This window comes from Delphinapterus leucas, chromosome 1 (assembly GCF_059928025.1).
Source record: "Delphinapterus leucas isolate spDelLeu-1000000601 "Yukka" chromosome 1, BTC_Dleu_Yukka2, whole genome shotgun sequence".
NCBI lineage: Eukaryota > Metazoa > Chordata > Mammalia > Artiodactyla > Monodontidae > Delphinapterus > Delphinapterus leucas.
The window spans coordinates 181579568-181596138 of NC_143129.1; the positions used below are offsets into that span (position 1 = coordinate 181579568).

The following is a 16571-nucleotide window of genomic DNA, read 5'->3' on the forward strand; positions in this document are numbered from 1 at the left end:
GGACTACAAGGGCGTAGCACCTCCCCCCTCCCCTGCTGCCCCAACACCTTAAAGAGGAACGACAGCCCCCCCCCCCCAGGGAAGTTCCCAAGAGTCAGAAAACCCAACGACTGAGGCCCCAGGCCCAGGTGCTTCAATTCATTTCCTCTAAAAATAAAGGCCAGTTCCAGCCCGGGAGACAGGGCCTCAGAGCCTGCGAGGTGGTCATTGCTGGTTACTCACTAGGCAAACTGGATCTCAGATTTGCCAACTCACACCTGAATGCAAACGCCCCCAAATCATCCAAATGTCCCTGACCGTCTGACAGTCCTGTCTCCCCCTCTGCATCCTAGGCCAACGTCTCTGAATCTTTATTGTGCACAAGCACGGCCTGGAGAACTTGTGGTTCAGCAGGTCCCGGCGGGACCGGGATCCCACATTTCTGCCAAGCTCCCAGGTCTTCGTTCCTTTTCCCACAAGAATGTGGAATGGACATTGACAGTGGGGAATTGTAATAGGGAAGAGCCTTTTGTATCCTATTACGAGTTAATCACTAAAGGGATGTTGCCTATAAGCTCAAATTGTACACAATGGCCCATCTCTGGGAACCCTGCTTCCCAGATAATGAGCATTAAGCTAAAATACCTTTGTTTAGCTCACAAGAAACATTCTGGCCAGGCCCATCTGTGAATGACTGCAGGGAGGAAGAAATTAACACATCCCTTCTGGAGGCTGATGGGAACCGGGAAGTGTTTGACTTTACTCGCTCCCCTTTTAGTATAAAAGGAGCCTGAATTCTAACTCTGGCAAGATGGTTCTTTGGGGCACGCGCTCACCATCTTCTCGTTTGCTGGCTTCCCAGTTAAAGTCATTAGTCCTTGCCCCAGCAACAGCAATAACAACAAAAAAGGATGGAGGGACCAGAAAGCCTCTTGCTTCCCGAAGAGGCTGCTTATCCTCCATCAGACCACCCGTCCTGACGTAGGATTCAGAAAATACGCTCCCTGCAATGGAAGCCCCTGGCTCTTCAGACTGGCAAATCCTGTCACCCCTCCCCAGCACACACCCTGTTGTCTCCCGTAGGAGTGAAGGTCATCTTGAAGGTCATGGTGCACCTTTCAAGCCCATGAAACCCCCCAATGAGTAGCCTAAATGGTTTGATCTTCCGGCCCCTTCCCGCTGTCTCTTCCAGCATGTATTTTTTCCCTGCTCTTCTGCTGTTTTATAAACATGTTCCTTGCAGGTTGCATATATGTTCGCTGTCTCTCCAGCTGCAAAGCGGATCCCCTTCCAGGGAGCTGATGCCCACCATCTTGACATCAGATTTTATTGGATGTGTTGAATATGGCTTGAAGTAAGCATCCACTTGCAGCTTCTCAGTGGTGGAAGGGATCGTGGCTTTGGGAGGTGACTCGTGGCCCCGTGACTCCACAAGGGGCAGGTAAAGCTGTCACGTTCCCACGTGGCGTGGCTTTCATGTCCTCTGACCCTTCACTCATTCCCAGCAGGCTCAGGAGCCCCTCTTGGCATCGCCAGACAAATCCCAGAAAGGCAGCCTCATGGGAACGGTGGGTATCTCTGGGGAGTGGCTGGAAGACTCCCGCAGGAGGAATGCAGGGGTCACAGGTGACCGTCCCTGCAGCTATTGGTTTCCACTTGGCCTCCTGCTCGGCTCTTCCCGGCCCCGGGGGGTGGGGGGTGGGGTGGGTATTTTTAGAAAGTCCCCATCTTGTTGTTATTGCAAAGCCACTGACACCTGCAGCTCTGCCTCAGTGGCCAGAATCTGTACATGCTGCCTCGGGCTGAGTCCAGAGCAGTTTTCCAAACCTCTTTGACCCAGAACCCCATCCCCTCTCTCCTAATGGAGCATCTCACGGCCCCCGTGTTCCAGGGGACACGCCTTGGGAAAGGAGCCTGAATGGCGATCTCTGAGTATGTGACGGATTGTTATCTCAAAAAGCAGAACACCTACTAAAATCATCCTAAAAATAAATTAGCTAACACTGAGGGCTTCTTACGTGCCGGGCACTGCTCTAAGCATGTTACCAGGATTTTGTGTTTGCATCTCACAGCACCCCTATGAAGGAAGATTCATTATCCCTATTTTACAGATAAAGAAATCAAGGCACAGAGATCTTAACTAAGTTTCCTAAGGTCACCGAGGTGGTGAGCGGTGTGGTAGGCCGTTTGTCGGCAGCTGTACCTGCGCAGTCAGCAGGGCGAGGGAAGGGTCTCGGGCCCGGTGTACATCAGAGTCACCTGGACGCTTTGCAAGCGCACGAAGCCCAGAGACAACCCAGACCAATTAAACCAGCATCTTCGCAGGTGGGCTCGGGCATCGGTACCTTTGCAAGCTGCCCAGGCTGTTCCAACGCGCAGCCAAGGTTGAGGCCGGCAGATTGGAGCAGCGACCTGCAAACTGTGGCCCGGGGCCGCATCCAACCCACGGCCTGTTTTTGTGTAGTCTGCAAGTTAAGAGAGGTTTTTACATTTTAAAATGCATTTTAGAAAATCAAAAGAAGAATAATGGGTCTGTGACAAGTAACAATTACATGAAATTCTGTGTCCATAAACCATTTCACTGGAACACAGCCTAAAATATATATCTGGCCCTTTACAGTAACAGTTTGTTGAACCCTGGATTAGAGGAAATTGGCTTATGTCCATCCCAGCAAAAGAAATTTAAGATAGACCAAGGAAGAACTTCCTGGTAGAGAGGTTTGTTAAACACACAGGGGGCTCTGGGATCCCTGACTCTGGAGTTATGAGGATTCCACCCACCCTGCCTTTGCAAATGCAAAATGCAAGTAGCTAGGGCAAAGAGATAGGCCTTGACTTTCTAGCTATGGAGCTCCCCTGGTAGTTCTGTGGGGCCTTTCAGCTTTGTCCTGATCGGTGTTTTCCATCGTTGATGGCCCAGGGCTAGCCTAACTGCTGCCCTCCAGACAAAAGCAATTCTGGGTTCCCCGCCTGCAGCCACCCCTGCTAGGGTTCTATCACTATCTCGAATCTGCCACTCCATGTGAGGCCCACAGTGTGGGCCTTGTCTGGTCTCGAACAGACAAAACTGCCAGTGGATTCAGTTTACAAACAGCCGGCTTTGATCTCTTGCAGTCCCCCTTCTCCCCAAGATTCCCATGCCCGTCGAACTTGAATAGGGCAAAAAGAGCCAGTGTATTTGGTTTCTCCTAGATCTGTCTGCTTTCCTTGGTGCCGGACCCTTGACCCCCGACTGATTTTCCCAGTGGAGTAAACAGCCCTGGCATCTCGTGGGCGTGGTCCCCCGGCTGGGGTCCAGGCCAGCAAGGACTCTGGATGGAGAAGGCTTGCAACCTTCTTTGCCCTGGACCTGAGGGTTGGCCAGGAGTGAGATGCCAGGTGGGGGGGATTTAAGTGGCTCTCCTGAGGTGGCCGCTAGAGTCACATCTGCTCAGAGAGGTGTTTGGGGTAGGCATCGTGAGTCTGGCCTGTGGGGAGCTGTTAGGAGAGGTGCCCCAACTCCTCAGTAGGCTCTGCTGCCGAAGTGTAGGCTGGGGGTCCTGGGATGGTCTCTGGGGGGCCTGGGAACCACTAAGACGTATGCAAAGTGGGTGCACACGGGCAACGTGCGTACTTTTTGAGTCCATGCTTGCATTAGATTCTCAAAGGACATGAACTACCAAAGCCAAAGAACCCCCCTGGGGTGGCAGCTTTCAGGCAACTCCAAAGTGCATGTCCCAGGACGGGGTGAGCGGGGCCATAGAAATAAGAAACAGCTTTACTGTGTACCCCAAACACTTCATGTCTCAGAATACCAGCTCCCAGAGGGCAGGGGTCAATCTGCCCAAATCATGCCTTCTAGGCAAGCAGGTGCTTAACGCACATTTTCTCTTGTTTTTTAAATTATATACCTTTGTCCAGGGAAAGAAGAGAAGAGTCGGTTATTCCAGCCTTCACCACAGTGAAAGGAACTACTAGAGAACACGTCTCTCTCACCGAAAGCCGTGGAGAACCTGAAATGCGTCCTTAGTTGTGGAGGAGCAAAGACGTGGGCCTTGGAGCTGGTCGGACCCAGGTTCAGATGCCAGCTTCACCCTGAGTCTCCAGGACCTGGTGCTTTCAGTGGGGTCTTGGGTCCAGCAGCATTGGCATGCCCTAAAGCTTGTTAGAAATGCAGAATCGACTGAATTGGAATCTGCATTTTAACCAGATCCCTGGGGATTCTTACACAGGTGAAGGTTTGAGGAGAATTGATGTGGGACCCTGGACAAGTCATAAAACCTTGCCTCAGTTTCCTCCCCTGTAAAATGGTGATTATGCCTACTTTAAAGGGCCATGTGACAAATGAGATAATGTATGCCCTTCATTTAGCACAGTGCCTGGTACATAGGAGGTGCTTCGTACTCGTCTCCCGCCCTTGGGTTCCCCTATCTCTCAGGGAGTTTCCATTCTTTTCCAGCTCGAAAACCTCTTCCTTTTTAAACTTGAAACAATTGCAGTGCTGCGGCCGGACGCTAGAGGGTGCTCTCGACATTGCCATCGCGGAGAACGCGGACACCGGGATGCGCTGGCGGTGTGGGTCTCCCATTGGCCAGGGGGTGGCTGCAGGTGTGCTGCTGCTCGGCTCCTGGGCGGGGGCAGTTCGCCCAGGGCTCCCCTCCTGGGGCTGAGTGTCCTGGGTCTGAGCCTGCAGCCTCAGTCATCTGCCTCCCCATTTGATCTGCCACCGCGAGTTATAAACAAACTGCCCGGCTTCTCCAAACCTCCCGCGCTCAGTCCCCTGGCCGGTAGGGAGGCGCCTCACGCGGCCCGCTAGACGTTGATGAAAGATCCCTGGTCGCCGTTGGCCGTTTCGGGCTCCACGCAGCGCCCCTTTCTCCGGGTGACCCTGCGGTTCCGGTGGAATTTGACGTAGCAGCGCAGCCCTGGGTGAAGAGAGGCAAGGGGGTCAGGGATGTGACCAGCCAGACCCCTCCGCGCCCTCTGGAACCCCCTGCATCCTCTCACCACCACCCCCTTCTTCTTTCCGTCCTACAACCAACCCATCCCCCGCAGAGCAGCCTGAATGGGCTTAAAAAAGCGAATCACAGATGGAGAAGGCAAGAGTGAACAGATGGAGCACAGGGGATATTTAGGGCCACGAAACTATTCTGTGTGATACTATAATGGTGGGTACATGTCTGTACATTTGTCAAAACCCAGAGAATGTGCAACACAAAGAGTGAACCCCTAATGTAAATTATGGACTTTAGTGAATAATGTATCACTATTGGTTCATCAGTTGTAAAAAGTGCACCACACTAAAGTAGGATAATACGGGAAACTGTGTGTTTGGGGGGGGCATATGAGAACTCTGCATTTTTTGCACAGTCTTTCTGTAAACCTAAAACTGCTCTTAAAAAATAGTCCATTAAAAACCTTTTGTTAAAGGGATGCAGATTCTGCCCTCCCCTATAAAACCTCCCATGACTCCCCATTGTACTCAAAAGGAGATCCAAACTTCCTACCCTGGCTTATAAGACCCTCTGGGACCTGGACCTGCCTCCTGTCTGCTCTCTTCACCTCCCACTCCCCTCCTCACTCTCTAACTCCAGCCACACCCAGTTTTCTTGCTTTTCCTCGTACACCCATTCATTTTTGGCTCCAGGGCCTTTGCACTTGCTGTTCTCACAGCCAGAAATACCTTCCTGAAGTTGGCATAGCTGGCTCCTTCACAGCCTTCAGGTCTCAAAGGGACCCTCCCTGACCACCCCAATTAAAGTAGTCGTGGCCCTCCTGGCCCACCAGTGGCAGGGGTTCCTGGCTGTGGCTCTATCATAACCATATGTCAGGCATCCCCTGACATACATGGGTAGACATGTTTTTCATTTAAGGCCACAGAAGGCCACATCCTCCTGATTGGGGGTGGGAGGGTTAGGGGAAGAGATTGCTCAGTGTGGCCTGAGCAATCCCTACATTTCAGGTTAGGAGTGACCACGGGGAGAGAGGAGGCCATCACCTGCTTAAGATCTGCTTACATCACTGTCAAGAGAATAAAGGAATTGCTGTGAAGTTTGTGCTTTGGGGTCTAGAATTGACACCTGGATCGCAGCTTTCAGACCTGTGGCCACACAAAATACACTTAGGAGGGGGGCAGGGGATTATAAGCAGGAGTGGTTGGTAGCCACAGAAGCCCTTCTGGAACCCTCCAGAATCCAGGCTGGCCTAGACTGCTGGACTTCAGCCCTGGAACCTGAATTCAACATTTTGGGATTTCTCAGAAGTCGTCAGGACTCTTGGTCCTCAGAGGGTTCCTGACAACCTCTTCCTGGACCATCTTTAATGAGCTGTCATTTCTACTCAATTTTTTTTTTCTGGAGCCTGAGTCTCCACGGAGGAAGCAAGAATTTTGGTGGGACCGACCAGGGTGGGAGAGACCACGGGAAACGAGCAGATGGGCTTTTGGCTGCACACATATCTTTTGGATGCCTGAAAAGCTACCCCCTCCTACCTGAGGCCCTGGGGAGAAAGGAAGGACGCCTTCCTGGGCAGAGGGGCTGGGCACCAGCTGGGTGTGTGAACTCAGTCGGGCCACATCCCCCTCACGTGGGCAGGATGGATCTGGAGGCCCTGGCGCTATTCCGGGCTTCCTGGACCTCCGGGCCATTCTGCACCTCAGTCTCCTCCTCTGCGAAATGGGCCACCAGCCCTGCACAGGGGTAACAGAAGGCAGCTCCCCGGCATCTCCACCCCTGCCTGCCTCCATCCCCTCACCTCCCAGCTGGTCCTCTGTGTCTCCACTCCCGCCCCCAACAGTACTGCGGCCAGAGTGAGCTGTTACACTCGTAAGTCAGACCAGGTCACTCCCCTGCTTAAAACCTGCCGACACCTTCCCATTATAACTCAAAGTCCTGCATGATCCTCCCCCCAGCTTCTCCTACTTCCCCTTCTGCCACCTTCCCCGTTGGCTACTGTGTGCCAGGCGCCCTCAAACATGCCAGCCTCATTCCTGCCCGAGGCCCTCGGCTTTGCTCTGCCGCTTGCCTGGGACTCTCTCTCCCTCCCCCCACCCCCTCATCTTCAGGCGGCTGGTTCTGCAGTCCGCTCCTGCCCACCCTTTCTAAAACACCTCCCAGCCTGCTCATCAGGCCAGTCTGGATTATTTTCTTGACAGCCCCTCTTCCTTCCTAAAGACATCTTGTCTGCTTATTTGCTTACTGTTCATCTCACTAGAATGCAATCCATGGGCGCAGAGCTTGCTGGTTCTCTTTGCCGCTGAATCCCCAATGTCCTTATCAGAACCCAACACATAGTAGGCACTCAATAAATATCTCTTGACAGACTGGATGAATGAATAATTGGACCTAAGCAGCTTTATTGCTCTCACAGCAGATAATTTTTGAGGCTAATGTGAGAAAAAATTGGGCATGTATCTCAGAATGGTCAACAGAGGGACTGAGACCAAATCCCTTCACTCAGGAAATGTGAGCGCTGGATGTGGGATGACACTCAGTAATTATTGTGCATTTTTGGTATTTTGTTTTTAAAAGAGTACTTATCTCTTAGGTGTGTATACTGAAATATTCACAGATGCAATAGCTACACTTCCAGGAGTGGCTTCAAAATCCTATTGCAGGGACTTCCCTGGCGGTCCAGTGGTTAAGACTCTGCGCTCCCACTGCAGGGGGCGCAGGTTTGATCCCTGGTCGGGGTAAGATCCCACATGCTGCGCGGCGTGGCCAAAAAAAAAAAGATTAAAAAAATCCTATTGCAATGGGGGAAGCAGATGGGAGGGGAGACAGCACAGATTGGCCATGTGTGAGCATTACTGAAGCTGGGTGACGGGAAATGGGGGTTCATTATACTATCCTGACGACTTTAATATGTGTTTGAAATTTTTCAGAATACAAAATTTAAAATGTTCTCCCACTTTTCTAGCTATGTAGGTTTGGGCAAGTGGCTTAACCTTTCTGTGCCTCAGTTTGCTCTTGGGTAAAATGGGGAGAACAATAGCTCCCTTCCTGGGATCGTTGGGAGGATTAAGGAGATAATGGGTAAAGGGCTTAGCACAGAGCCGGGTACACCTGGGCCCACCTGGGCAGGAGGGCACATACCGCTCCACGTGGGAGCTCCGAGGAGTTAAAGAGGGAGCCAGCCAGGCAAGTGCATCCTTCCCTGGGACAGTGCTGGGAAATCCACCCCCCACCCCTTGTTATCACAATTGGAATGTCTCCCCTGGGATAGAATTCCGGTATGAAAGCACCAGGCTTCTCAGGTTTGATATTATTTTAAAAGATACGCTCCTCTCTCCTCCCCTCTCCCGCCTCCAGATCATGGGAGATCATGCCAGCTTGTATTTCAAGAGGTGAGAAAAGCAAATTTGACCAACGATGCCAGGAATCGAGACTAAATGAGTTCACAGATTGTGAAGGCACCGAGCAAAGCTGTTCCTGCTCGTGTCTTCAGCTCCCCAGGGATTCTCCCACCCCCTCCTCTGCCCACCCCAGCTTGGAGGAGAAAGGGAGGTTGCGAGGTCTCGGCACCGAGGGAGCCCCCGATGTCGGGCTCACCTTCCACACACATGCAGTCGTCAAAGCATTTGTTGTTCAGGCCTCGGTTGTGGGGCGTGCAGAGATGCTCCCGGAGGTCGCAGCAGGTCCCTGCCCACAAAGCAAAAGTACACTCGGTCAGCCACGCCGAGCGGACCCTCCCTGTGCCCTGCACACGCTCCCACTGGACAGGAGATACATCATCTCCATGGTGGGGCCATCCCGGGCAGGATGGACCATCTGGTGCGCAAGGCTCCCAGCTGGAACCACTGACGAATGTCACAGCCGAGGCCCCTGGGGGCGGGCGGCAGAGACCCCAGACGCCCCAGATGGGCAATTGATTGATCATGGGAGGAGCGAGGGCGCTGTGGGATTCCCCCCCTGGGTGGAACGGCTGGGGGCTGTCAGGTGTGAAGTTAGCATGGAGCTGGGAGGGGCCTCAGTGATCATGGAGCCAACATCCTCTTTGGACAGATGGGGAAACAGAAGCCCCCGAGAGGCAGGCCCTAGGCACGGCCTCGCCCACCACGGAGCCAACTCTCAGAGCCACTGTTCAGTTGGCCCAAACTTGAGCCTTTTCTTTCTGCTCAGGGTGAAAACAATGGTTTGGAAAGAAAACAGCCTTTCAGGGAGCTGGCGGTCTGGCTTATCCGATGCCAAATGGCTTGTTGGGTTGCTGTTTTGTAGAATATTCTGGTCACTGAATTAACGAGCGTCGTGGAGGTGTGCAACTCAGATGTCCCTCCGGAAGGCACTTGCCATCCATCGGCCAGGAGAGCAGTTAGCTGCCAGCCTCCAGCTGTTAACACCTGCAGGAGCCTCCTGAGCCAATGTCACACTGTTCTGGAGCAGAACAGCCCAGGCAGTCACTGGCTCAGCGGGGGTGCCGGGGCCCGGCTACCTGCCCAGCAGGGGCCTCTTCTAACAGGGAATCTTTGCTCTGGAGCTCCCCGCTGGGCTGGCGGGCGACTGCATCACAGTCTCCTGTCCATTCCTCCTTCGTTCCACTTTTATCGTTCACAGGCCTTACCCTACCCCCCACCCCCAGAAACCTCCTGCCCTTCTAACTCCCCCTCCCTGTCGTCTTCTCAGAAGTTCCGACTGACCCAATCAAGGGCCAGCAGTTTAGACCATCAATCAAAATCCCAGGCCTTAGGGCTTCCCTGGTAGCGCAGTAGTTGAGAGTCCGCCTGCCGATGCAGGGGACACGGGTTCGTGCCCCGGTCTGGGAGGATCCCACATGCCGCGGAACGGCTGGGCCCGTGAGCCATGGCCGCTGGGCCTGTGAGTCCGGAGCCTGTGCTCCACAACGGGAGAGGCCACAACAGTGAGAGGCCCGCGTACCACAAAACAAACAAACAAACAAACAAAACCCCAGGCCTCTGTTTTCAGACTGTCTTAATGGGCTCAGCTGCTGGACAGGTCAGGATGTCATCAAAGTATCCCAAGAAGCCCAGCAGTGTCATGATGGGACAAGGACAGAATTAAGCCCAAAAAGACGTTAGGAGAGAGAAGTCGAGAGAAGGGTCATCATGGTTTAAGGCAGCGTGGGGCAGCGGTTCAGAACCAGGCAGACTCAGGTTTGAGCCACTTCCTAGCTGTGTGACCTCGGCTGAAACACTTAGCCTCTCTGAGCCTCAATTTCCTTGCCTGAAAATGGGGAATGACAGGGTCCCCTTCTCTGGGTTGCTGTGAGGATTAAATAGAACAAAGTATGACAGCAACTCTCAGTAAAGTGGTAGCCGTGGTTGTTATTATTTACCATCCCTAAAGGGTCCTGCTCATGTGTCTGGGAACACCCGCCCCCATCCCCATGCAGGTTTCCCCAGCGCCCGGCCTAGTGCCTTGAACACGATGCTGGTTCGGTACCTGGCAGGCAGTCCTGGTGATGGTCGCAGGGCTCCCCTTCAGCCGGTGATGTTTCGTTCCCATCACTGGAGAGTTTGCCCCGGTGTTTCTCTGGGGAAAACAGGATCTGTGGTCAGAGGCTGAGGCTCAGCAGGGCAGAGAGATTAAGCACAGAATACCAGGGTGAGAGCGCTCACACCACCACTCCCACAGTGTGGCTGGGAGAAGACACAGTACCTCTCTCTGCCTCAGTTTTCTCTTCTCTAAAGTGGGATCAACAGCAGAACAGACCTAACTTTTCTTTTTTCTTTTAAGGTTAAGTGAGTAGCTACGTGGAAGGCGTTTGCCGTGCGATGAGCACTTGAGAGCAGCAAGTCCATTTCAGTTGTCCGTTCCATTATAGACTCCAGGCTCCCTATCCCACCTTGGACATATGTAGGTCAGGCTGGGGTCACTGAGGCCCCCTACCCCAATGGATGGTGGGAGAGGGGAGGGAGCCCAGCAAGGGGGTGGCGGGGTGGGTAGACATACCTTTCTTCTTCGTAGACGGCCAGACCTCAGGCTTTAAGTCTTCATAATCGGTCCAGTCAAACAAGGCCATGTCCAGTGTGGGCATCACCTCCCCGTCGGGCCTGGGATGAGCCTGCAGAAGGGGGTGGAGCGGAGGGAGCTTGAAGATCCCAACAGGTGAAAGAAGAAACGTGGGGCCCCAGAACCAGAGAGCAAAGGAGGGGCTCCTCAGAGGCCAGCTCATCCTGTGCTGGACAGCCTGCAATCCCAGCCCGGGGACATCGAGGGGCCGCCCGGAGCAGCCACCCCCAGTGTGGGACGGCGCCTACAGGCAGCTGACGTAGTCGGGCAAGGGATCCACCAGGCCCTCTGGGGGAGGCGCGGGGAGGCAGGAGGAAGCCCAGCTGCTTGTTCCCCTGCCCCTTCTCTCCCCTGCAGACGTCATCAGCTCTCTGTGGCACTGTTGAGGCCACGGCCATGGCTCAGTTCCACTCACAGCCCTGGCCACAGTAGGATGTGAACCCACCTTCAAGGGCTGGGTTCTCAACACATGGGCTTCAGGGGCCCTGAGACAGCATGGGTAACCATGGATTCGTCGGAAATGGCCCATAGTCTTATCAGAATCTCAGGGGGGGGTGTAAGACCCAAAAAGAGAATAAGAAAGATCTACTGCTAAAAAAAGTTTTATTTCTTCTACACATATATTTATTTTTGATCATTTTTAATGATTTTATTTTGAAACAAATTTCAAAGCCCCAGAAGAGGTGCAATGATGCACCTCACGTTAATTGCAACAATAAGTACCCTCCATCTAGACTCACCAATGGTTGGTGTATTTGCCACGTTTGCTGGCCTGCTCCCTCTCTGTATATCTTTTTGTTTCTGTTCTTGTTTTTTTAGTCTGTGCCACGCGGCATGTGGGATCTTAGTTCCCCGACCAGGGATCGAACCCACGCCCCCTGCAGTGGAAGCGTGGAGTCTCAACCACTGGACCTCCAGGGAAGTCCCTTCCATATATCCTTTTTAAAGGTCTGAAGCAGATGGGTCAAAGTGTTAACTAAAGCTTGCTAATTCTGGACCATGGGGACATGGTTTTAAAGATTATTATTCTCCGTGCTTTTCGGCATGTATAAAATTCTTCCCCAAAGGCCCTGCTCTTCTAGATGCAGAAACCAGTGTGCTGAGCCAGCACTTGCTTCCTTGGCATTCCCTAGAGTGAGCCCCCAGGACCACTGCCTGGACAGCGGCAGCCCTCCCTGGCCAGTGGGCCCACTGGCCTGAGCTGGGCTGGATGGGCATCAGGAGACCTGGCTTCCATCCAGCCCCGCCGGCCTGGACCAGCTCCTTCCTGCCACTGTGCCTCAGTCTCCCTAAATGTACTAAGAAGGGTTTGCATGACATCATCTCAAGGACCCTTCCATCTCCGAGGCCGCCCCGGGCCCCTTACCTGGGGCCACAGGGATGTGACGGGCAGGATCAGGGACTCTTCTGTGGCAGGTGCTGCCTTAAAGGTGGTGAGGTAGAGTATGGTGGGGGCCAGGCTGGTGGAGGATTCCTCCATCGCGGCATCTGGGGCCTGGTCTTCTGACAGCTCCACCTTCTTCATCAGGGAGCTGGGACCTCTGACCAAGGCTCGGCCTGAGACAAGGAGCAGGAAGCACAGCAACTGTATCTGCTTGCCACCCACCACCCCGTATCGGCCCACAGCTGGACCCACATTTCCTGCTGCGAACAGGGGGGCGGCAGGAACCATATGACAAGCTATTGGCTCAGCCGACATCGCTGCTGCCCACCCTCCTGCGGGGGTGGAAGCAGGAGTCTGGGGGCAGGACGAGGGGGAAAGTCTTGGATGAATTTGCAGTGTTGCTGGGGAGATGGCCCAGGATTCTTGCTCTAAAGCAATAGTCCAGCAAGTTCAAGTCTGGGTTGGTTGGGTGCAGCCAGCAGTGTAAGTGCAATGAATGGAACTTAGTAGGATTAACCATGGAAGGCTTCCTGGAGGAGAGTGAGTTTGAGTAGGGGAGCAACATGATGAGGCTGAGAGGCATTGCAGGGAGGCAGAGGCCTTTGAGAAGGCTGGGAGGTGAGAGCTCCCTACGTGGTGATAATGACCCTGTTCATTGAGTACATGCTGTGTGCTGGGACCATGTTGTACGCTGGGTCCTGCTTTACAAGCACTATTTCACCTAACCTTTGCAGGAGCTCTGGCAGGGAGGTACTCTTTCAGCCTCATCTACAGGGAAGGAAACTGAAGCACAGAGAAGTTAGGCAACTTGCCTGAGAGCACACAGCTAGTGAGTATCAAAGTCTGAATTCGAACCCAGGTCCATCTGTTGCAAAACCAATACTTTTAACCACTGATGCTGCCTTCCAAGATATGTGGGCAGGATGGGGTAGGATGACTGTGAGGGGGGAGAGTGTGCAGGGTTGGGGGTGGTCGGGAACCAGGGGGCTTCGAGAAAAGCTAGAGGCCCCAGGCTCATCCTTGCCTCTTTTTCTCAGGCAAGATCTGACTTTAAGGTTGGTTGGGTCAGTTGGGGCCTCCCCACCATCCAGAGATGAACCCCAGAGAGTAGGAAGGGGACTCGGGGACCACTGAATCTGCTCTATTCATTTTACAGAAGGAAACTGAGGCCCCATCAGGCTGAGACCTTACAGCTGGTCAGCAGGCCTGGGCCTGGACTCCAGACCTCCACTCACCCACTCTCGTGGGAGCGCCCCGCTGGTCCACAGGAGCTGGGGCTGGGGCTGGGCTGGGCTGAGTCCACGCCCCGTGTATGCCTGCTTGCTTGCTGTCAAGGCTGCCACTGCCCCCACCCCACCTGACACGTGATCCCCAGGGGCGGGAGGCTGAGAGTCTAAGCTGGGCCCACGCCCCTGTGTTCTGTCCACCTGGGGGGTCTCAGCGGGCCTGGAAGGGAAGCAAGCCCCAGCTGTTTGCAGGAGAAGGTGGGGCTGAGGCTCCATCACCCACCTCCTGCAGATCCCCCGCCCCCATCCATGCCTGTGGCACTCGGTCTGCCCCTAGAGGCAGTCATGTCACATGTAGAGACTTGGAAGCCGAGGTTGCCTGCCTGCGCTCTGGCCAGGGGAGACTGGGGAGGAGCCTGCTGGGTGGGGCCGCTGGGACACGTTTGTTCTGGGGAGGCTGGGACCAGTGGGTGGTTCGGCTCACAGGGGATTTGGGAACGTGGAGGGAACTAAAGGAAGGTCAGAAAGACGAGGAAGAAACCCCATCAAACAAACAGAGCAGAGGCAGGAGAAATAAGGACGTGACCGCTCTCCTTGGTCAGCCGTGTCCAGGTCGGAGGACACTTGACTCAACACTGAGAGAAAACTGAGAATTAACTAGTAACAACCACTGCCCATTGCCCCTGCCACGTGCCAGGCACCATTCTGGGTGCTTCAGATAGCAAGCCGGCTCTGAATCTACCCTGAGGGCAGAAGGGGCCATGACACTCACTTTGCAGAAACTGAGGCACAGAAAGATGACTTGCCAGTAAGTAGTGGAGCCAGAATCAGACCTGGGGAAGATGTGGCTTCAGAGTCTAAGCTCTCAGCCTCTGCTCTGTGCCTCGGACTTGATTAAGTGATGTGCTTGGAGGGTACCAAACTGTCCCATCTCTATTCAGGACTTACAGTAGGATGGATTTAGGTCAGATACGAGGTAGAACTTCCTGATTTAGGAGGACAATCTACTGATAGGACTGAGCTCCTATGGCCACATGTCCTTCTCTTCCTCCCATGCTCCATGCCCAGGCCTTTCCCAGAGTCCACTTCTTACCAGATCCCTCTGACTTCAGTGAGACCCCTCCCTTCCTCTGGGGGTCCACTACCTGCCCCCTTTGGGGCCTCTGGATGTCCTCCCAGGGACCTCACACCATTGACACCGCCGGCCCCCACTTTCCCCCCCTCCCCCGCCTCCCTGTCCTGTCCCTGAAATCCCCTTGGCCATTTAGATCTGATCCCTCTCCCCCACTCTCCCTCCCCCTTTCGTTGCAGGGCCCCACCCCCTCGAAGACCTCCAGCTACCTCTGTGCAGTTTCAACCTCTCCTTACGTCTCTTGTGCTCCCTGCCTCGTTTCTTCACCCTCTCTGACCCTGGAGACCGGCTCTGCTTCTCGGGGTAGGGCAGTGTCAGCCCCAGGAGCAGATCCTTGTCCTGCAGCAGGCCTGCAGGACTCTGCCCAGGCAGCAGCCCCCCTGCCCCTGGCAGCCTGGAGGCCTGCCTGGTGGTGGCAACCACAGCCCCATCCTGGGCCCGGCCAGGTGTGCCTGGGTCACGCTCCTTCTTGCCCAGGCCCTGCCGGCGGTGGTGGCTGGTCTGGGGCGTCCACAGTTCTGGGCCCAGGAGGTCGATGTGATTCTCCGGGAGGTTCCGAGCAGAGCTTCCGGGTCCCAGGGAGACTGCCAGGCTCAGCTCCAGTAGCAGGAGGAGGGCGAGGAACAGCATGGGGGCAACGTGGGTGGCGGGCCCAGCCATGGGCATTTCCCTGCAAGAAAAGCAGGACTCTAAGGGGGCAGCCCTCCTCCTCCTGCACGGCCCGGCTCCCCAGTCCCCTCACCCCCACTATTATAGCCTAGTGTTCCTCAACAGGGATGGAGGGGGACTTGGCCCCCTCACCCCTCCAGGTGACATTTGGCAACATCTGGAGACATTTTTGGTGGTCAAAGCTAGGCAGCACCACTGACTTTACTTGGTGGAGGCCAGGGATGCTGCTAAATACCCTACAATGCTCAGGACTCCCCCATGACAGGGAATCACTGGCCCAGAAAGACCCCAGTGCTGAAGCTGAGAATCCCTGGTTTCAATAGTTTAAGAAGCGCCCAGGTTCCAGATTAGATTCCTCTTTCTGTACAAACCTCTACCTTTGGCTAAGTTCCCCGGAACGAGCTGAGTCCCTCCAAGCTCAGAAACAGGCCGACAGTCCCAGAGCCTTGCCTCAAAGCCTAAATTCAAACAGCTGGAATAATAGCATGTGAGCACGTGCTGTAAGTAAGAATCGTGTTCAGCGCTTGGTGTGAATTTCTATCACTTGGTCCTTTCACCGAGTCTCTGAAGTAATGCCTATTATTTTCTGAAGTGGAAATAAAGGCTCAGAGAGGCTGTCACACGGAGTATGTGGCATTTATGCAACTGCTATGCCTGTGCTCTGAGCTCCCACGTGCCTTGCCTTTTCTTTTCCTCCAAGTTCCAGGCAGGTTCTGACATGGCAGGCACTGTCCCTGCTGGGGCTGGGGAGCTTTGGAGGCTGGACTCTGACCCTGCAGGGTGGGGTGAGCTGCCTCTGACCTACGCTGGGGACAACCCATCTTTCTGCACCAGAAGTGGTGTCTCCTCAGGGGACCTCACTGCTTCCCCCTCTGCGCCAGAGGAAGAGTCGGAACCCCCGGATGCTCCAGAAGCACTTGGAGCTAAGGCTCAGGAGACTCGTGGCTGGGGGACAATGGGAGTGTCCCACCCCCCTGGGGCCCCTCCCCCCTACACCAACCTCACTGCATCCGGCTGAGCCGGGCACCAGGTTAGCCAGGCTGATGGAATTTTCATGGCCTCCCTGGGCCCCCTGCATATTCCATTAGGTTCACAAAGGTGCTTACACAACCGTTTCCTTGTGATTTGTGGCCTTGTAATTGCCCAGGGCTGAGGAAAGGCTGGTGGCCTGGGGATGACTGCTGGCTCTCTCCCTCCAGCCCCCTCAGTTCCTGCAGCCCCTGCACTGGCCATTC

General features: G+C 54.5%; 1 protein-coding gene across 1 annotated transcript; it reads right to left on the reverse strand.

Annotated features, from left to right (window-relative positions):
* Positions 1–2410: 2410 nt before the first annotated feature.
* Positions 2411–15480, reverse strand: DRAXIN (dorsal inhibitory axon guidance protein). Its single transcript, XM_089901209.1, has 7 exons — positions 14877–15480; positions 12292–12482; positions 12037–12039; positions 10866–10977; positions 10356–10445; positions 8508–8597; positions 2411–4883 (listed from the first exon to the last, which is right to left on the reverse strand). Exons 1-7 carry the CDS (start codon positions 15331–15333, stop codon positions 4771–4773), a joined length of 1056 nt encoding a protein of 351 aa, XP_089757335.1. The 5' UTR covers positions 15334–15480; the 3' UTR covers positions 2411–4770.
* Positions 15481–16571: the final 1091 nt, after the last annotated feature.

What these genes read in the sequence shown, in the direction of transcription:
- DRAXIN (XM_089901209.1), bottom strand. Translation starts at nt 15,333, where the DNA reads ATGCCCATGGCTGGGCCCGCCACCCACGTTGCCCCCATGCTGTTCCTC. An exon ending in GCCGTCTACGAAGAAGAAAG is followed by an intron (nt 10,446 to 10,865) that starts GTATGTCTACCC and finishes TGTTTTCCCCAG; the next exon opens with AGAAACACCGGGGCAAACTC. An exon ending in CGACTGCATGTGTGTGGAAG is followed by an intron (nt 4,884 to 8,507) that starts GTGAGCCCGACA and finishes CTCTTCACCCAG; the next exon opens with GGCTGCGCTGCTACGTCAAA.